We start from the raw sequence: 21,959 nt of genomic DNA on the forward strand, positions 1-21,959 counted from the left end.
ATTCTATGTCAGGTTCTAGAAAGAGAATTTCTGCAGTACCTGTGAGTCATGAGCTACAGAACATCTTAGTCATAGGTTTGTTGTATTGGTCTTAGACTCTTGTTCCTGACACAGAGCTCCTCAACCTTTTAAATGTCACAGATCGTAGGATATCTTCTGTTCTAATGAGATGACTCTCGCTGGCTCTCTGGGTAGCTTCTGTTTAGGGTCTGGTCAGAGGAGGCTCAGTTAGACGTTTGGAACTTCCAGTTTCGCCCTGCCCCCCAGCAGCTAGCCATTGAGTTAATGATCAACCATGCCTGCATAAACTCCATAAACTCCTCTGCTTTAAAGGTCTTCTAGAGATCTTGATTAGTAAACATATTACGGTGCTGGGGGAACAGTGTGCCGAGAGATTGCAGGGAAACTCCATGGCCTCCCCACAGACCTTACCCAGTGTAAGTCTTCATCTGGGTGTTCATCTCTGTCCTTTACTATACCCATTACCGATTCCAGAGCTATGCGAGCTGCTGCCTCTAATTACTGTGCCTGCGGAAGAGAGTCGGGATCTTTGATTTATAGCTGTGTTAAACACGTAGGTGGGGACCCACTTCTTGTTACTGTCTCTGAAATGGAGTCAGTCTTGAGAGACTAAGCCCTCTTAATCTGTGGAATCTGTGCTAACTTTCAGTAGTTTATGTTATAATAATTTCATATGAAATACTCTCAACTGGTGTTAGATGTATTGTGTGAGTATAGAAAAATGTAATTGTTTTTCCTTTTTTTTTTTTTTTTTTTTTGGTTTTCGAGACAGGGTTTCTCTGCGTAGCTTTGCGCCTTTCCTGGAACTCACTTGGTAGCCCAGGCTGGCCTTGAACTCACAGAGATCCACCTGCCTCTGCCTCTGCCTCCCGAGTGCTGGGATTAAAGGCGTGCGCCGCCGCCGCCGCCGCCGCCGCCGCCGCCGCCGCCACCACCCGGCTGTTTTTCCTTTTAATAATGAGGATTGAATTATAGAATAATTAAAGCATTACATATGCCAATGACATTAACTATGTTGTTATTAAATGTTTACAAAGTTAAATTTTTAAAAAAGATTTATTTATTTATTATGTATACAGTGTTCTGCCTGCAGGCCAGAAGAGGGCACCAGATCTCATTCTAGATGGTTGTAAGCCACCATGTGGTTGCTGGGAATTGAACTCAGGACCTCTGGAAGAACAGTCAGTGCTCTTAACCTCTCAGCCATCTCTCCAGCCCTTAAAGTTAAATATTTTATTTGTTTATTTTGAGACATTGCCTGACTATATAGCTCTGGCTAGCCTGGAACTCACAGAGATCCACCCATCTCTGCCTCCCAAGTACTAAAGATTAATGATGTGCACCACCACATCAGCCTAAGTCTCAATGTTTTAAGAAGTTGTGTTAGGTGTGAATTTAACACAATTCTAACACAAATGCCTTTAAAAATGACTGCAAAAACTGATCCTAAAAGTCAAGTAGGGATGTTCTCAGAGGTAGAGCATTCCCTAGCACGTGAGAGGCCCTGGGTTCAATGGCTGGACTGGCAAACACAAACAAAACAAGGCCAGTCACGTGGATAAATAAAGAAGAAGGACAGGAAAACTGCAGGACAAGAAAGGAACAGTGGGGCCTGGCTAGCTGGCTGTGTGTGAGGAACCACCGCAGGGCCTCAGCCACCGAGTGTGTGGGAGCAGTGTGGGGCAGTGGTCACTTTAAAAACGCTTTCTGTGTTCACAAAATTGTCACCTTTAAATAATTCTCCTTACACTGCAGTTGGCAGTTCTGGAGTCGTTTGAAGCTCAGAGACCACATCTCACAACCAGTGGCCGCTGATAATGGCATTGCAACAATAAGTACTTCTCTGTCACGCGACAGAGGTTTCTGTTTATACAGAAGGAGTCTTGAGAACCATTCAATAAGCTTGTCACGAAAAGGAGTGAGGGACAGAACATCAGCAGACAAGTGCAGTACTGTGAACACAAAATGTACATGTGAAAAGGGAAACGTCTGAGGTGAAGGAGGAGAAATAGGCTACTGAATTTGAAAGCGAGCAAGGAAAGGGGTTCATGGGAAGGTTTGGAGAGAGGAAAGAGAAGGGGGAAATAATATGATCTCAAAAAATTATTATTATTTTTTTAAAGATTTATTTATTTATTATGTACACAGTATTCTGCCTGCATATATGGCTGCAGGCCAGAAGAGGGCACCAGATCTCATTACAGATGGTTGTAAGCCACCATGTGGTTGCTGGGAATTGAACTCAGGACCTTTGGAAGAGCAGTCAGTACTCTTAACCGCTGAGCCATCTCTCCAGCCCCTCAAAAAATTATTTTAAAAGGGAACCCAGCCCAGCATGGTGGCTCACATCTGGAATCGCACCCTAAAGAGGATGAGGAAAGGCAACTGCTGTGAGTTTGAGGCCAGCCTGAGCTACAATAATGAGTCCAGGTTAGCTTTAATTACAGAATAAGTCAGTCCTTGTCTTAAGAGAAAAACAACAAAAACAAACCAAAAATCAAACAGAAACAAAACTAAATCCCTTTCTAAAGACAACACAAAGCACAAATTCTCAAACTGAAAGTTACAGCAGTAAACAGTGCCGGGCTGGGCATGGTGGTGCTCACCTTTAACCCAGCATTCAGGACACAGGCGCAGGTGGACTGCTAAGTTCCACCCCAGTCAAGGCTACATAGTGAGACCTTGTGTTAGGAAGGGGAGTGGGTGGGAGGGTTTGAAGGAGGGAGGGAGGGAGGAGAAGGGGGGAGATATTATAGAGGTAAGTGATTCTATAAATGTGTATTGTGTATAACAAGTTCCTGGATGAGAAAGATGCCATACGAAAAGACAGAAACCAAACGAAATGAAAAAAAAAATCAGTTATTTTTATCCTAGACAAGGACTGTAGCCCCTCCCAAGTCAGAGCATCTGACTTCCCACATACTACACAGACTAGATTCTGAGGGCCTGGAGGCAGTGTGCGTGCGTGCGTGCGTGCGTGCGTGCGTGCGTGCGTGCGTGCGTGCGTGTGTGTGTGTGTGTGTGTGTGTGTTCAGTGATAGGGATTGAACCAGGGCCTCATGTATGCTGGTCAAATACTACTATTGGAGGTATACCATCAGCCTTTAAATTAGTTGTTTAAAAAACATAATTTGTTTATTTATTCTGTGTGTGAGGGATGGTGGGGGTAGAGTCCATCTCTCCTTTACCATGTGGGTTCTGGAGACTGAACAAAGGCTTGTGAGTGGTACCTGCTGATCCATCTCATCAGCCCCTTTCAGTTTTCTGTTAAAGCGCTTTGGAAGTAGTTCCTATGTGCTGTCTTATATTTCTGCTTCCTTTATTAGTGGAGTGACTTCCTCAGAAGCTCACAGTAGACTTCTTTAGTTCTCGTGGAGCAGATCGGAGATACACAGACTCCAAGGCCCCAGCCACTGGTGATGAGGAACGCCATCCCTGGACTGAGGATGACCTGAATCCTTTGGAAGAAGAGGATGGCTTCTGCGTGAGAAAGCGGCTGGGATCGGTTCCTAGCTCTCCTGTGCATCAGCGAGTTCTGAAATGCACCCCCCCACACACTCCGTTTTCCTCATCTCCACATCTGCACCCACCCCAGTCATCAGTGAGTCTAGTTTGGTTCAATAAGCTTCCGACTGGTCTCCCTGCTTTTGAGCTAATCCCCCAACAAAAACCAGAGTTGTCTTTTTCCAGTCGAAGACGAATTATATCAAGCGCCTGTTTTAACTTCTCGGGCGGTTCCCTAACACACTGTATATAAAGATCCCCAAATCTCAACTTTCCCTAGAAAGCACCACCCAGCATTGGATCCCTGGTGACCTCTCTTCCCACTCGGGGTGCATCCACTCTGCTTTGTGAGTGCTGGTTACAGGGCCACCACTCTTCAGAATGGGAACTGGATCCTGAACTAAGGTCCTTTGCACACACAGCGCCCTCGTGTGGAACAGTCTTTCCACTCCGTCTTTGCCTGGAGGTAAAAATAAAGATGGAGATTGTTGAGACACTGTACAAGGTACAAGTTTATCTCCACCTTTATTACCAGATGAATAATTTGAGTAAGTTACTTAACCTTTCTACATCTCATTTTTCCTTCCTATAGAGTGTGGATGAGGTGGGCCTGGGAGGCTGAGGCAGGAAGACCCTGAGTTTGAGGCCTGTCTGGAGTCCAAGGCCAGCCTTCACAGTGAGACCTGTCTCAAAATACAACAAACAAATAAGTTAATGGAGATGGAATTAGTGGTCATTCCCTTGTCGGACGGAAAGCCCTGGCTTCAATGCCCAGGACCACAGTCAATTAAAAGAAAACAATCTAAACGCCAGGCATGGTGGTGTACAATTATAACCTCAGTGTTTCTGAGGTTGGGGCCAGAGGATTGTTTTAAGTTTGGGGCTGCCTAGCCTACTCGGGGAGCACCAAAAAGGGGCAGTGTAGCAAGACCCCACCTTAAAAGAACAATAAATAAGCAAATTTTAACCCCAGGGCGCTAGCCCCAGCTGGGGATGCATCAGTCACTCTTCTCCCCGCTGGGGACAGTCTAGAGAGGACAGGCTTGTTCCGGGTCATGGCCTCAGACAGAGGAACCCGTCATGGCGGGAAGGCCTGGCAGAGGATCATGCAGTGATAGCATCTCACATGCCATGGACCAGAAAACGGAGTGCGGGCCCAAAGTGGGAACAAAGCCCTTAGTGAGCTACTTCTCCAGCTAAGTCCCTACTGTTTAAGGATCCCAGAGTTCCCCAGAATGGAAACCAATAGCTAAGGAGCAACATACAACACAGGAACCCATTCTCTCCGCCTGCCAGCCCCGCCTATCCTTTCTCCTGTCTCGCTATTGGCCGTTCAGCTCTTTATTAGAGCAATCAGGTGTTTTAGATTCAGCTTCACAGAGTTAAACAAATGCAACATAAAAGAATACGACACATCTTTCTATCATTAAACAAATGTTCCAGAGCATAAGCCAATGTAACACATCTTCAACTAATAGTCCACATTATCTCCCCCTTTTTGTCTAAATAAAAATGAAAGAAAGTAAGGGGGGAGGGAGGGAGGAAAGGAGGGAAGGAAAGGAATATAGGTAATCTACTCAAACAGGAGAGAAAAGGAAAGTGACTAGAACAAGGTTAACTCTCCCACAGCAGGAGTTCGGGTGTGAGCAATCCAAGGCCATGACAGTCCTGTAAGAATGTAGGTGTTGACATTAGACTAGTCTAGTAACATTGCACAGGCAATATGTAAAAACCAAACAAAGTCTATGCATAAAAGAGGGAAACAGCGAAACACGTATGACATTTTTAGTATGATATTTTTATGCATTTGCCTGTGTTTTTCTTTTCTTTTTGGGGGGCGGGGCAGGGTAAGGAGAGAGGTGAGACAGGGTCTTGTGCAGCCTATGCAGGCCTCTAACTCAATGCACAGATGAGAATGACCTTGAACTCCTGACCCCTATTTCTACACCACAGTGTTGTGATTACAAATGGCAACCACTGCAGCTTCCTTAGTGAGGAAGTCTGTTTTGCTGGGCTTTTATAGATGATCTGGTATATATGAATAATAAAACATGCCAAACAAAATGAAGCTTGAGGGATGGCCCGGCGCTCGAGAGCACTTGCAGCCTTTCTAGAGGATTCCTCTATTTGCTGCACCCACACTGGGTGGTTGACCACCTGTACCTCCAGCTCCAGGAGATTTAATGCCCTCTTCTGGCCTCCATGGGCACTGATCCCCCAAGCAGATGTCATATAATCATATAATCAGGAAAAATAAAAATAAGTCTTTAAAGGGGGTAGATGTTTTCAAGATGACTCAGTATGCAAAGGCCCTTGTTATCAAGCCTAAAAATCTGAGTTCTAGTCATGTTACCCACATGGTGGAAAGACACACACACACACACACACACACACACACACACACACACACACACACTGTTTTTTGTTTTTTGCTAAAAAGAGGGTCCTCTGATGTGAAACCCAACATCAGAACACAGAAAGTTCTGGCATGCTGATCTCAGAACCATAAGAAAATAAATTTCTAGCCAGGCAGTGGTGGCGCACACCTTTAATCCCAGCTCTCGGGAGGCAGAGGCAGACGGATCTCTGTGAGTTCGAGGCCTGCTTGATCCTGAGTGCGTTCCAGGAAAGGCGCAAAGCTACACAGAGAAACCCAGTCTCAGAAAAAAAAAATTTCTGTTGACATTAAAAAACTAAACAAATACAGACTGGAGCTCTGGTGACGTTAGCTTGACTCTTGGCATGAGGAATGAGGAGCTTTTGACAAAGGCTGTGGAAAAATCAGAGGTGGAAAAATCTGGAACAAGACATAACTCTTTACAATGTAGTTATTAATCAACCAAAGAACGATGGAAATTAGGCTATATTTGGGGAGATATGCCACTATGTATTGTACACAACAAAGATCAGTTACTGCCATTACTGTAGAGTGATAACTAACTCTGCCATGCTGGACAACCAGTTTGGCATAAGGCCTAGTTAATAAACTGTGCTTCTGTGGTCATTGACATTTCTCTTGCACAAGCAATGAGCTTCTGTTTTGATTACATTCTGAATGAAAGTGTACATTTTTTGATATCAGAGAATTAGACTAAAAATGTATTTTCATATTCATGTAGTCACAATTCCTCCTTTCTTTCTCTCTTTCTTTTTTCCTTGACAGGCCTCCAAACTCACCATGTAGCCAAGGATGACTTTGAATTCTTTTTTTTTTCTTAATTAAAAAGTTCTAACTATGTGTTTGTGTGGATGTCCTCTGAAGCCAGTGGCTTTGGAGCCCTGCCTGGAGCTGGAGTTTCAGGTGGTTGTGAACCACCTGATGTGGACACTGGGTCCTGGAAAAGTAACAAGTGCACTTTTTTTTTTTAAATTGAAAATAGTTTTTTTCACACAGTATATTCTGGTTATGGTTTCCCCTTATCTACCTCCTTTCAGATCACCCCCACTTCCTCACCCACCTTCTCTGTCTCTCTTTTAGTAGAATACAAATAAGTGTTCTTACCCAGTGAGTCATCTCTCCAGCTGGACATTGAGTTATTGACCCTTTCGTCCTTACCTCTCAAATGCTGGTATTATATGTCTGTGCCACATACCTGTTGAATGTTCAATTAATAATAGTTAGTAACAACAATTATTTGTAGTATAATTTCATTTTATTGTATTTTAAACACCTTATTAGCATATATTAATTATTAGCATATATTAATTATACATTAATAACGGGTATATTATGGCATGTACATAATGCATTTCAATCATATTTGCTTCCTGTTACCCTCTTTTGTCTCCTGCTCCCCTGAACCATCTCTCCGTCTCATCAGGTGCTTATCTTATAGAGTATCCAGGGTCCAGGAGCTCAGCTAAGTCCAGCGTGGGATCTGAGGGGGGGGGGAAATCTATGTACACTATGTTCTTATGTCTGTTAACTTTATTCCTCTAGGACAAAATTCTATCAGTTCAGCTATAGCTCCACCAGGCATTCAGGGCAGGAACAACTCTAGACATACCAAGCTCTATATCCGTCTACTTTATTTCTCTGGGATGAAATCCTCTTTCCATAGCTTTAGTTCCATCCAGTTCCCTAGCTCATAGTCCTGCTAACAACTAAACTCCTATGCTTCCAGCCTCATCTTCGTCCTCTGTATCCTCTTCCTCCATCTCTGCTGCTCTCTACTCCTGGCACTCAGAATACTCTACCCGAGATCCGCTTACCCTCTACAGAACCTCTGTCATCCTCTCTTCTCTCTCACCATGCTGTTCTGTCCTTGTCTAGAGAAAATGCCTGCCCTTTCTTTCCCTAGGCACGTGGTTCCCTGCCTCCTCAGGAATGTTGTTTTATCTCTCACCTTGATATGTAAAAACCTCTTTTGTTCTCAGTCAATTGCTCAGGAGAACCACTAGGCCTTCTCAAGGAGAAGGGATGGTCTTAGCTTCATGGGCACAAGAAACAAAGCTATGGTCTCCCGCCAGCTTGTCTCCTAAGCTCAGCAGGGCAGTTAGTAACTTAGTAGGTTCAGCAGGTCTGGGGAGCTGAACTGTTTACACACAAGGATTTCATAGCAGAAGACAGCTGGAATATTAAAGGCTGGGTAACACCAAATGTTCATAATAAATGGCTTTGCCTTTTGACAGATCCTTGGCCGGTCAAAGTTCTGCTTTAATACACAGCTGAATCTCAATGATATATTCTTGCGCCCGCAAGATTATCTTGCATAGCAAGCATTCTTACCCACTGACCCATCTCTCCAGCCTCCTGTTGGAATTCTAAATTCTCCACAGGCTAAAGGGTTTGATTCCTGGCCGAGAGGCTACTTTCCTTTTTCAGGCTCACACTTTTCTCCTTCTGTCTTGCTTCAGCCTCACAGTGTAGCGTAGGATGGGTTTGAACACGCGACCCTCCTGTCGCAGCCTCCTTAGTGCTGGCATTACCGATGTGTACTTCTGGGCTTTGACCTTACCTTCCTATGAACAGAGGCAAGTCAGCTTCTACAATGGTCAAGGGACTGGCAATGGGGATGAAGCAGGAAACAAAATAATGACTCCGCTCTCTTGGGCTTTTAGAGTGTTGTGAGAGACAACCGACATCAAGTGGGCTACATACAGGCTGGTGCTTTGGTGGTTAATAATGGCGCCATACCTGTTGCGTTTTTCTCTTGGAGCTACAGGGCTCCCCAGTGGTACCCACTCAGGGCATCACTGGGAGGCCTCTGGGAATGTATGTGGGTGAATCCGTACGGCGGGCTTCTGGCAGTGCGATTACAAGCTAAGTGCCAAGCGTGCTCCTGTTGAGGACCAAAGGAGGGCGGTGTCTCTGGGATGGTGGGATGTAACGCAGCCGCTCCTGCGAGAAGCAGGCACCCACCACTTTTGGAGCTCTGGAGTCCCGTGAGGATGGATGCTAGAGAGGACAGCCCAACAGCCGATGTGTGAGACCACAGCGACACCTGGCTCTGGTCCGAGAGGCATCCATCCTTCCTCTGCAGAGAGGCAGGGACCTGCTGGGGGCGTGGCCGCCGCCGGGGGCGTGGCCGCCTCCCGGGGCGTGGCCTCGGGGTCGCAGGGCACGTGACGCGGGTGTCATGGCGACTTCCATGCTTGGCCCTGTCCGCAGCCCAAGGCCGCTGGGCTTGGCCGGCCTGTTCCGTCGCCGGCCGCCTCGGGATGTGTGGGAACGTGTGCGGCGGCTCCCGGGGCCCTCGGCAGTCCGGCGCAGCGTGGCGGCGGCCAGCGGGCCCGGCATCCCGGGGTCCGACCACTACTGCCTGGAGCTGCTGAGGTGAGCGGCGGCGCTGCCCCGGGGACGTCCCCGGGAGCCGGAGCCCCGACTGGGCTGCGTCCTCCTGGCCTGCGTTCTGTGGGGCTCCGTGCGGGTGCCTGAGAGGGAGGCAGCAGGCCTGCCTGTTCGCGTGGCCACGGAATCCCCTGCTCAATACGTCACCCTGCCTGAACCTGACTTTAAGGGACGCTGCAACTTTTGCATGCTTAGTATTTTTTATTCATAGACAGCCAGCGATTTTAACACTGTTAAAGGTTCTGTGTGCTCTGCACGGTTAAAAGTATCCATCTATCTTACAGAGGCTGCGGATTTAGCTCGGTGGGTAGAGTACTTGCCTAGCATGCACGAGGGTTAGCTAGATCAACAGCTTCTCCCAAAACCTGGCACACGCTCCTGTGACTCATCTTAGGAGAGAGAAAACGGAGGTTGAAGGTTAGTTTTGGCCACACATCAGCCTCGTGAGACTGTATTAAAAATTATTTACAAAAATAAAGTCCAAAGCAGCTTATTTAACGGTCCTTACGAATTGCTATTCCCATCAAGGGTTGTAAGAATTAGTATTTAGGAGCTGGAAAGATGGGTCAGTGTTTAAGAGCACAGGCTGATCCGGAGGACCTAGGTTCGATTCCCACCACCCACATGGCAGTTCACAACTGCTTGTAAGTCCAGTTCCAGGAGAGCCAATCCCCTCTGGCGTTCCTGGGCACTAGGTAGGCACATGGTGTATTGACGTGTAGGCAAAACACTCATATACATAAAAATAAACACGAATTTAAAAATAAAGTTTACCAGAGCATTTTATATCATTGCCTGGCACATAGTCAGGTTATTATCTATTTAATAGATGATCTCACTTCACGTCAGATCAAGGGAACAAGGAATTTCCCTGAGATTTACTAGAACAGTCTCAGGACTTGTGCTTTGTTCACACGGTACCGGAAAGACATCTGGGCGTTCCTCCATAGACACACGTGGGGTGTGGGGGTGGGTGGGGCCTGCCTTGGAATAGAGGCCTGTGAACATTTATGGTTTAACAACACCCACCCTCACTTCCTTGCTAACACTGGTGTCTTATTTGAGACAGGATCTTTTTTTTTTTTTAAGTTTTCATGACAGGGTTTCTCTGTGTAGCCCTGGCTGTCCTGGAACTCACAATGTAGACCAGGCTGGCCTTGAACTCACAGAGATCTGTCTGCCTCCCTCCCAAGTGCTAGGACTCAATTAGGTCTGTGCCACCAGTTTTTTGTTGGTTTGTTTTTTGTTTTTAAAGATGTGTTTATTTTTATTTTATGTGTTTGTGTTTTGCCTGTATGTATGTATGTGTGTACACTGTGTGCATGCCTGGTGCCACAGACCAGAAGAGGACATCAGACTTCCTGGAACAGTGGTGATGTTGGGAATCAAATCAGGGTCCTCTGGAGGAGCGCCTAGCTTAGCTTCTGAGCTCTCTCCCCATCCCCAGTATCTGATTTTAAAGCCTGGTTTCAAGAGCCTCTGAGCCAGTGGTTCTCAACCTTCCTAATGCTGCAACCCTTTAATACAGTTGCTCCTGTTGTGGTGACCCCCAACCATAAAATTATTTTCATTGCTACTTCGTAACTGCAATTTTGCTACTGTTATGAATCGTAATGTAAATATCTGTGTTTTCCATTGGTCTTAGGGGACCCCTGTGAAAGGGTCGTTCAGCCCCAAGGAGTCGTGACCTGCAGCTTGAGAACCACTGTCTAAGCGTTACTAAAATAACTAAACCACCCTGGATTTCATTAGGGAAGTAAATCCAAAAGTGCATTTGCTCCCGTGTTTGGCAGGTGTTTTGGGTTTCCCGCTCTCCTCCCTTCTCCCAAGTGTGAGGTCGTAGGCTTCGGTGGTCACAGTGTCACGTCTGTTTGCTGGGTTTTCTTTATGGTGCTGGAGACTGAACTCAGGCCTGGGGATGCAAGGCAAGCTCCGTCCCACGGAGCTGCACACTAGCCATTAGATTTCTAGACAGCTTCTTGCTGTTTCGAAAGCTGGCCTTGAAATCGTGGACGTAAGAGTTTCTTGCTGAGCCCCTGGGTATATACCATACCCAGACTATCATTCTCTGGATACTCAAGTTTCTGCAGGCTCTTGTCAAGCATATTTCTGGTGTTCTTTTGACAAGTAAGTCTCTTCCATTCTTTGAATCTTTGCTGTATGCTCAAGATGTCTTTGGCTTGTTTTATATTTTCCCCGCCCCAACTTGGACATCATTCTTTCGAGAATGTCTGGAGGTGGTAGGAACTGATGTCTGTGTGCAGGTAATTGGCATCATTCATTGATGGAGATCATTTGTGCTTCTAGGCTCCTTTAGCGAGCACAGAAATACATACACACATTGGTTTATATATCTTATTTCTGTGCCTTTCTATGTACGTGTAATAAAAACTCGCCTAAACCATTTTCTTTATACCTGCCCCCACTGCCTTTGTTGGTGGTTGTTTTGAGAGAGTGTCATTGTAGCCTAGGCTAGCCTCAAGCTCCTGAATCTCCTCCTACCTGCACTTCTGAAATGCTGGGATCACAAGCGTGTGTCAACATATCCAGCTTTGTTTTTCTTTTGTAGCTCATTTCAGTACTTACTGAAAGCGAAATATTCTGAAACAATTGCAAGCGCTTTGTAAATAAAAATAAAATAAAATAAAGATCCCCCCCCCCCTTGGAGCTGAGGACCGAACCGAGGGCCTTGCACTTGCTAGGCAAGCGCTCTACCACTGAGCTAACCCCCCAACCCAATGATTAAGTCTAACTTTCAATTTTTTTATAATTTATTTTACTTCATGTGCATTGGTGTAAAGATGTCAGATCCCCTGGAACTGGAGTTACAGACAGGTGTGAGCTGCCATGTGGGTGCTAGGAATTGAACCCAGGTTCTCTGAAAGGGCAGCCAGTGCTCTTAACCACTGAGCCATCTCCAGCCCTAGATTTCTTTTTTAACATTTGGAATGAGAAGCAGACACATTGTTTAAGTAGTTGTAGAGAGAGTTATATAATTTAAGAACCAAGGCCACTGTGAGCCCAAGCGCCATTGTTTTCAGTTGATGGTTGATGGTTTTTTTTATCAGTGTTTTGTGTGCAGTCCAGAAGGTGGAGACTAACACTTGTTTTCTTTCGCTCTGTTTGTTGTAGGAAGCGGGATTATGAAAGTTACTTGTGTTCCCTGCTGGTGCCCACAGAATGCCGAAGCTCTGTTTCTGCACTGAGGGCCTTCAATGTGGAACTGGCTCAGGCTGGTATTAAAATACTATGACAAGATGGTTGGAGGATATGAACAATAAAGAAATAGAGTAATTCATGTTAGATGTACTTAAAGTTTCTGCCAGTGGTTTTTTTCTCCTGGTGACTACTTAGGCTTAATTCGGTACCAAAAAATAAAGCTAGCTGGTGAATTTAATATTTCTGGAAATGATTCTGCATTTTTGAGTTTTTCTGAGTGTATTGCAAATTTGCGGTTAGCATTGTCTGTTAACTGAATAAACTAATGAGAATCTTACTGCTTTCTCTAATAGTTCCATACTTTGTGTGTACAGAGAATATTGGAAAAAGTTGAAAATTTAATGTGAAGTGAGACTGGACAATATTTTGGCAGATCTACATGGTAGAACACTAGAGAGTCTGGCAGACCCTGACGGATGTCTGTCTCAGAATTACAGGGAAGCCTGGGGCCTTCTTCCTTGAGCAGACAGAACATGGGCAGATTCAAAGCATGTGAACTGGTGTGGAGTGAAGGGCCTCTAGTAGAATGGTCTTGGTCTTCTTAGGACAGCAGGCGGAGAGGTCAGATATTGGAAATGAGGAGTCGGGAAGTGTGGCACATGTACGCATATTACAACACGTTATTAAACACGAGTGCCTTAATTAATGTATAGAACAGACTATTGCCATGGCTGGTGCCAAGGCGTATGCACCTCCTGGCAGCTTTCCTTCCCGCTGGAGCCTTGGCCACTGTCCTCTGTCCCAGTGAGTCTGTCCCCCTCCTCAGCCAAACCTCCCCCTCCTTCCTGGAGAATCTGAAGCCCCCAGCAGTTCCCCAGGGACACGGAGGCATCTGCACCATACAGTTACTCTGCTTTTGTTTGTTTTGAGATAGGGTCTCGCTGTGTAGACCAGGCTGTCCTCCAACTCAGAGATCCACTTGCCGTTGCCTCTCAAGTGCTGGGAATAAAGGTGTGCACCATGCCAAGCCCCCTGCAATTACTCTTATATATAGTAAAGTAAGATATGACAGGAAAATCTTGGTTTAGATTTATTTAAAAAATTTGAGGTGTATCAGTTTTTGCCAGCATGTATGTATGTATGCCTGGTGTCCATGGAGGCCAGAAGTGGGTGTTGGATCCTCTGGAACTGGAGTTACAGATGGTTGTGAGCCACCATATGGGTGCTGGGAACTGAACCCCTCTGCCAGAGTAGCAAGTGACCTCAACTGCTGAGCCATCGGTCCAGCCCTGCTGAGTCATCAGTTTTGAGGGGAAAATGTATGGCTAGTTGTCCTCATACAGTTGATGTTGAATAATTGAAGTTAGTCATCAAAAAAAAAAAAAATCAAGTTGCAGATTTGGGATCCACAGTACAGGAGCAGCTCAGAGCTGATGCATGGAGCTCCTGCAGCTGGCTGCACTTAGAAAAAGTACTTCTGACCATGTGAGCAAGGAATATTTACACTTACCATATGCAAAGAATCAAAGCAACCCAAACACTGTAATGGTTCTCAAAAAGCAGATTTGGAGACACAGAGCGACTGTAGAAGAAGCCTGTTTGCTGAAGACAATGACTGGTTTTGAGTTTTTGGGACAGGCTCTTGTGTAGCCCGGGGTGGCTTTAAACTTGTTATGTAGCTGGGAAAGGGGATCCTCTCACCTCCACCAGGTCACAGTTAGTGCTCCTACCCCAGCTCAAGAAGAAACCATTCTTTATTATTATTATTATTATTTTATTATTGAATGTGTGTAAGTTTTCCTGTGTGTGTCTGTATACCGTGTGCACACCTGGGCCCTGTAAAGCTAGAAGAGGGCATTGGGTCTCCTGGAACGGTGGCCACAGATGCCTGTGAGCCACCGTGTGGGGGCTGGGAATTGAACCTGAGGAAGAGCAGCCAGTGCTCCTAACTGCTGAGCGATCTCTCCATCCCCAAGAAACAACTCTTAAACCAGTGAAATGTCTCAGCGAGCTGAAGTACTTACCTCACAAGCCTGGCAACCCTAGTTCGACCCCCAGAACCTACATTCCAGTGGGAGAGAGCTGACTCACAGTTGTCTGTCCTCTGCTCTCCACATGAATTTATACACAGTCAGTTTAGACATGGTCTCCTTCTGTAGCCCAGGCTGGCCTGGAACTTACTACATAGCCCAGGTTGGCCTCAAGCTAGTGGCCGTTATTTAACCCCTGAATACTGGGGTTATAGGCATGAGCCGCCACACCTGGCTTATGCATTATGTTATAAGAGATTAATTAGTAGCATGGAGGGGAATGTGCATTGTCAGTTTTACACTTTGTGTTGGCTCTGAAAAATGTAGTCATGTATTGACCGCCATAGCAGTGGTGCAGGACAGTTTGATTAGCTCACAAGTCCCCTCATAATACTTAGTTTTCAGACACTAAGTTGTCTTCATTTGTTTGTTTCTATTCGGGGTTTTAACCAAAGGCTTCCACACATAGACAGACAAGCACTCTATCACTGATCTATGTTTCTAGCCTAGAGTTTCTGAACTCTGTTTACAGGTGAAGGACTCAGTCTCGGAGAAAACGATTGGACTGATGCGAATGCAGTTCTGGAAAAAAGCTGTGGAAGACATGTACCGTGACAACCCACCACATCAGCCTGTGGCCGTTGAACTCTGGAAGGTAAAAAAAACCTTACATATATACACATATGTAGTACATATATATTCTCCTATGAGCGTGTATATACCACTTTTAATATAGAGGAGTCATGTTTGGGCCTGCTCGTGGGTGGCTGTAATTCCGGTAGTGGTAGTGAGGTGGGGTCTGTCCTCAGCAGTCCTGGGCTCTTCAGTGGTCTGAGCTGCTTTGGCAGGGGTGGTGGTTACTTGTCTTGCTGCAGCAAAAGCACCTTCAGGAAGGAGAGGCTTCTCATCTCCAGTCCAGGGTTCCAGTCCATCATGGTGGGTCAGTGCAGCTTCATCGGGAATGTCAGTCACGTTGCAGCTAGGAGTCAGGAAGCAGGGAGCAATAAATACTTGTGTTCAGATTGCTCCCCATTTTAACACTAGTTTATTATGTGCGGGTCAGAGTACAACCTGTGGAGTGAGCTCTGCCCTTCACCAGCCGGTCTGGTGAACTCGGGTTACCAGGCGTGGTGGTAAGTCCCTTTACTGCCCAGTCATCTCAGTAGCCTGGCTTCCTCCCTCTCTTCATTCAGTCTGCCACCCTAGCCCGTGGATGGTATTGCTCACACTGACTGTGGGTCTTTCCACTTCAATTAGCCTAATCTAGATAACTATTTATTGTGTGTGTGAATGAGTGAGCACACGTGATGTGCTGTTAGGGTGTGTGTGTAGAGATTAGAGGTTGACTCATGACACCCCCAAGTGACATAGACTTTCTTGTTTTTTGTGGTACTGAAGACTGAACTCACTTTGCACTCACCAATGGAGTTATACCACCTCGTCAACATTTCTTTTTCTTTCTTTCTCTTCTTTTCTTTTTTTTTTTTTCCCAAGACAGGGTTTCTCTGTGTAGCCCTGGCTGTCCTGGAACTCATTCTGAACTTAAGGACTTGCCTGCTTCTGCCTCGCAAGTGCTGGGATTAAAGGCGTGTGCCACCACCATCCAGCCATCTTCTTAGATGTATAGTCGGTCTTAACTTGTTTTTTTCCTCTCAGGACATTCATTCTGGGTTTGTCTTAATATTTTCTCATTAGATGCAGGGTATAGATTCTTGGCTGGAGTGCTTAGTAGGAAATGCATCCTTCTCCAGGTGTCACTTCTGGGGAGACACTTGTCCACCCTGTCTTCATTGGCACTGCTGTTTGTTGATTGATTGATTGAGTGAGTGATTGAAACAAGGCCTTACTCTAGCTGAGACTCAAACTTACAATGATTCTCCTTCCTCGGATTCCCAAGTACTGGGAGTACAGATGTGTAGAGCCATGCCCTGTGTTCTCGGGGTTTTAGATGCTCTTCATGCGGGGGAAGTGGCTATTTTTGCTAGGGAAACTCCATGTGCTGTAAGAAAAAGACTGAATGTTCTGTGTAAGCGATGAAGGTAGGTGTGGCAGCAAGCAGCTCAATCCTGAGTTCTTGGTTTCATTTAAAAGTGTAAAGGGCATATGGGAGTTTAGAGGGAGGGAAGGTGTGGGGCGTTTACCCACCACCCCCACAGCTTCCCAGAGTTTTCTTGAGTGCGAGCAGCAGGAAATATTAGATAGAAGGATTTATAGTGGAGAATCTTGCGGAGATAAACAGATAGAAAATAAAGGATAGCCTCGAGAGGGCCTGGAACCTATTCCAACGGGCCCGGACTGTCTCTGGTCCAGGGTTTTTATAGAGACGCCAAGGGGTGGAGCAAAAGACCTCCTCCCCCAGCACAGCCAAGTGCAGGCCATCTCAGACACCTGCACTCAGGCCCGTGGTCCTGATCATCCTCTATTCGGACCTGCTGGGTAAAGCCACGAGGAACCCCAGAACGGGCTCCCACAGGAAGGGAAGGGGAAAGTGGTGTCATTATATTTTAATATCAAAAATAAAATAAAAAATGAAGGCATCTAACATGACAAGAAATGAAAAAGAGAGAGACAGAGAGAGAGAGACAGAGAGAGAGAGAAAGAATCATTAAATGTGCTCCAGTACAGCAGGCTGAGAGGCCATGGGAGCCATACAGAGTCCGTCTGCTTGGAAATGGCCTGACATGCTTTTCCGGATAACTGCTCTTCTCCTGATGTCTTTTTAGCATAGCTGCCTGTCTGATGAGTTGTAATAAGTGTTCTCGAACCTACCTTTGCATTGCCTAGTGCATTTTGTTCATCTCTAGAAAAGTCTAAAAATTTACAACACTTGTTTTTTTTTAGGCTGTCAAGAGACATAATCTAACAAAAAGATGGCTTATGAGAATCATTGATGAAAGAGTAAGTTGGAATTGTCCAAGTCTTAAATGTTTTTCCCTTTTTGATCCTTAGGTTAATTATTTATGGAGGAAAACATTTTATATGCATATTAATCTTTTGGAGGAAGAAAACTCAGAGAGCAAAGGTATTTTATCTGTAGCCCATCCTTACATGCCATACCTGTCACCCCACTTCCTATCGTGACTCAGATAGAGACCAGCACCTAGACAGAAAGCCAGCACCTAGACAGAAGGTGCATGGGTGAGTGCATGCATGCGTGCGTGCATGCCCGCCTGCCCGCCCTAAGGTCTGTGATCACAGCATGGGCTGCCATGCCCAGATAGCTGCCTTTGCTTCATGTATCTTCTCTCTTCATTAACTCCATTGGATGTTTTAAAAAAGGAAACTAGGGATTGACTAGGAGTTGCATCATTTGATCAGTAAATGCATATGTATCTTAAAAAGAAGTGTCTCAGTGGTAAAGCTTTTCAATGCTAGGTTTAATTCCTAGCATTACAAATGATAGACCAGTGGATAAGAAAGTAAATAGAAGAGCCTTTTGAAGACCATAACCACAGGTGATTACTGTGCCTTAAAAATGACTCCTTAATACAAATGTATACAATTAAATAAGTTCATATACTTCACTTGAATGTAAATGGATTATATGGTGATATATCTTGTAAACAAATGAATGTATGTTAGTTTTCTGTATGTGAATATATGATTAATGTGTTTATGGTGGAATGAATTAAAATTCTTTCTAGAATAAGAAAAAAAATGACTCCTTAAAAATGACTTGTTGGCCGGGCGGTGGTGGCGCACGCCTTTAATCCCAGCACTCGGGAGGCAGAGTCAGGTGGATCTCTGTGAGTTCGAGGCCAGCCTGGACTACCAAGTGAGCTCCAGGAAAGGCGCAAAGCTACGCAGAGAAACCCTGTCTCGAAAAACCAAAAAAAAAAAAAAAAAAAAAAAATGACTTGTTACTTGATACCGTGAGCTGCTGGAGTAGCCTTTGGTAAGGCTGGTCATAAATCTGCCCTGGTGCTAGATGTGCCCAAGAAGTAAACACAGTAAAGTCTGATAGTCCCAGAGTGGAGATTGCTGTTAACTGCCCAGAGATCAATTCTGACCCAGCCCAGCTGCTACTGCCCTAGGCCATGGAATCATTTTTGTAGTCTTTTTGATGTATCTTGGGTCAGTGTCCTCCTCGGCCCGATATTTAATCACACACCATTGTCAGGAAGGTGTACATTTACTTTATTTACTTATTCTTTAATTGTTTTTTTCCAGACAGGGTCTCATGTAGCGCACACTGGCTTTGAACTTACTTGTGCAGGATGACCTTGTACTTCTGACCCTCTTGTAATGATTACAGGTCTGTGCCACTGTGCCTAGTTTTCAGCTGTACTGGGTTTATGGATGCTACCCACTGGACTACATCCCTAGCCTTTAAGTTATTATTACTTTTTTTTTAAGAGTTTTAAATTTTATATGTACAGATGTTTTGTCTGCAAGTATACCCGAGCACCGTGCATTGCCCAAGGAATCCGGAAGAAGTTTTGGATCTTCCGGAACTAGGGTTAGATGGTTGCTGTGCTGGGAACTGAACCTGGGTCATCTGAGAGAGCAGCACATGCCCTTAACCGCCGAGGCAGCCCTGATATTTGAGACAGGATACCCCTGACTGACCTGGGACTCACTAGCAGTCCACTTAGCCCTGAACTTGCAGCGCCGTCTCCTGAGGCTGGGGTTACGGGAGTTTGAGAGCAGGTCTCGGGTGGCCAGGCTGTTCTGGACTTCCCCTCTGGAGTGCAGGCTTACGGGTGTGCTCCATCGTGTCCAGCTGGCTGGACGCTGCACTCGGATGCAGTCCCCGTCTGCGTTCACCTCCGTTGTCGTTGTCTCCCACTCCTTCAGTTAATACGCTGTGAATAGGAAAACATGGCTGCAAAGCTGTAGTAATCCAACTGAGGCGTTGGCAAAGGATGGACATACAGAGCAGTGGTGTAGACACACAGTCCACGGGCAGGCAAGATGGCTCAGCAGGGAAAATACCTGCTGCACAAACCTCGTGACCTGAGTTTGACCCCGTGATCCCACAAGGTGACTTCCCAAAGTTGTCCTCTGACCTCTGTGTCCATGTGAACAGCTACACCTGCCGTCATAAGTTCATTATCAAAAGCAGTCAGCGAGTATGGTCAGCTGAGTGATGAGAGCATCTGGACTGTTGGGTGGGAAAGTACTGTTTTCAACAGATGGTGCTGGACCACGGGGATACACCTGCAAAGAAGGACTCAAGCTAGGTGGTGTGGTGCAGGTCAATACCCCAGCACTGGGCATGTGCGGGGAGGGTTCAAGGCCGTTCTTAGGCACAGTCATAGCTGGGGACAGCTTGGGATACACGAGACCCTTTCTAAACAATAGTCAAGCTCAATACATAAATAGACTGAGTCAGGACCCTGCCTCACAGTGTGCATGAAAGTCAGCAATTTAGTCTGATGGCCTCTCAAAGACCCCAAAAACAAAACAAAACTTTGGAGAAAACATTGATGTGAAAAACAAAACATTAATGTAAACTGTAAATCTTTGTGACTTTAAATTAGGTGATGGTTTCTGAAATATGATATCAAAGGCACAGATAAGAAAAAGAAAAGAGATAAATTAAAATTCATTAAAATTAAAAGCTTCAAAAAGTTGAAAACCCAGAGATAATGGGAAATACATTGTCAGTTACTTATCTCATAAGTGCTTAATATCTAACATACATCAGGACTCTTTCAACTCAGCAATAAACATGCAGAGAAGACACATGAGTGGCCAATAAGAACTGAAGAAGGGAAGCCCTGTGCCTGCGAGGCTGTGCGTTCTTGCTGTTCTTGAGCCTTGTTCTGTGAGGCGATTTGTGAGCACTGACATATAAGACTTGGATGGGGGGGGATTATTTTTGTGTTTTGAGACAGGGTCTCATGTAGCCCTGGCGGGCCTCGCATTTATATAGAATTTTAAAAAGATGATATAGAATGAAAAATGTATTTAAAATATTTTATTTAAATGTATAAATATTTTGCCTGCATGAATGTTTCATATAGATATCATGTGCAGGTGTTTCTGAGGAGGTCAGGGGCATTGGATCCCCAGACATGCTAAGCACAGAACCTGGGGTCTCTGCAGGAGCAGCAAGGACTCTTAGCCACTGAGCCATCACTCCAGCCCCATGCCTAGCTATTTTTTAATCTTTACTGTGCACTAAACAAATCTGTTAAGTTAAATTCTTATTTATTTCAGGTAAAAAAAAATCACTTTTCATTATAAAATAATAATTCGGTGGACTCACTTGCGTTTTCTCTGACTTCAGGAAAGAAATCTGGATGACAAAGCCTATCGCAGCGTCCGGGAGCTTGAGGACTACGCCGAGGGCACGCAGAGCTGTCTGCTGTACTTGACACTGGAGGTGCTGGGTGAGTCGCTCTCTCCTTCCCACCTCAGACTCACTTCCAAGTTTGCTTTGTATTGTCCATAAAGTAACAAGTTTTCCCCTTCTGAGACAGGGTTGCATTGTGTAGCCTAGACTGGTCTCAAACTAGACAGTCCTCCTGCCTCAGCTTCCCCAAGTGCTTTGATTACAGTATACACTATCATGCCTAGCTACAACTTTTATTTATTTATTTTTGAGACAGAGTCTCACGATGTAATCCTGGCTAGCCTGGAACTCAGTATGTAGACCGGGCTGTCCTTGAACTCATTGAAATCCTCCTGTCTCTGCTTCCCGAGTGCTGGGATTAAAAGTATGCTCCACCAGCCAACTTTTATTTTCAGTAGAAGAAAGAGAACATCTGTATTATCTGTGCATTTATAGTCCTTTCGGAGTGCAGACTCGTCCAAGTGCTCAGACTCTCACAGAAGCAGCAGGCACTCATGGGAAGGCTCTGGGTTAATAATCTGTAGTGCCAACGGCTTTACCTTTCCCTACAGCACGTCCTATGACTTCGAGTTTCTGTACTTCAATTCTTCCCTATGGGGTGGAAAACAGAATAAAACCACACTTAAATAATATTTTATGAGATTCTCTTTCTCCTCTACTTTAACAATATTTGAAATGGCACTTTTCTTTTGACCTTGCTCCAAGTTGTTCTCATCTTATTATAAGGAGGAGATCATTGGGGCCCAGGATGATAGTATCTCATTTGAAGAGAGTGATCTGTCTGTGTCAAACCCCAGAATACAGTCCTGTTGAGTGTCCTAGGCCTGTCCTGTTGTACTCTAAAAGAAGGTTGTTAGGAAATTACTTCAAGGGAAGAAATAAAACTCTTAAGTTTCCCATGAAGTCTGATTAAATTCTCAGTGTGTTCTTGGTGTGCTAAAAAGTTGGAGAACTAATGAGTGGAGATTTGGATTCCTGCTGGTAGGAAGATGGTTGGCTTATCCCTGACACCCACTTTCCCTTGTAAATCCTATTTTCCAGATATCTGACAGGATAAATACTTTTTCTGGGTTCAGGTGATGTCTTGTGCTGTTTCCTTGATTTGCTGTGCTTCAAGGACAGGAGAGCAACCCCTTTTGGTGTCTGTAATTCT

General features: G+C 45.2%; 1 protein-coding gene across 4 annotated transcripts in view; it reads left to right on the plus strand.

The window, feature by feature from the left end:
* Positions 1 to 9,057: 9,057 nt before the first annotated feature.
* Positions 9,058 to 21,959, plus strand: part of Ndufaf6 (NADH:ubiquinone oxidoreductase complex assembly factor 6) — a 30,676-nt gene continuing 17,774 nt past the window's right edge. Inside the window, exons 1-6 of one of the 4 annotated variants that reach the window (XM_042270851.1) lie at positions 9,169 to 9,301; positions 10,962 to 11,443; positions 12,449 to 12,552; positions 15,038 to 15,160; positions 17,347 to 17,403; positions 20,741 to 20,843. In XM_042270851.1, coding sequence (XP_042126785.1) covers positions 12,532 to 12,552; positions 15,038 to 15,160; positions 17,347 to 17,403; positions 20,741 to 20,843 — 304 coding nt within the window. In that variant the 5' untranslated portion in view covers positions 9,169 to 9,301; positions 10,962 to 11,443; positions 12,449 to 12,531. Of the gene's footprint in view, positions 9,302 to 10,961; positions 11,444 to 12,448; positions 12,553 to 15,037; positions 15,161 to 17,346; positions 17,404 to 20,740; positions 20,844 to 21,959 lie in introns of all 4 variants that reach the window. The other 3 variants (XM_006974928.4, XM_042270850.2, XM_042270853.2) reach the window with 3 other exon arrangements.

Source organism: Peromyscus maniculatus, chromosome 2 (assembly GCF_049852395.1).
Source record: "Peromyscus maniculatus bairdii isolate BWxNUB_F1_BW_parent chromosome 2, HU_Pman_BW_mat_3.1, whole genome shotgun sequence".
Classification (NCBI taxonomy): domain Eukaryota; kingdom Metazoa; phylum Chordata; class Mammalia; order Rodentia; family Cricetidae; genus Peromyscus; species Peromyscus maniculatus.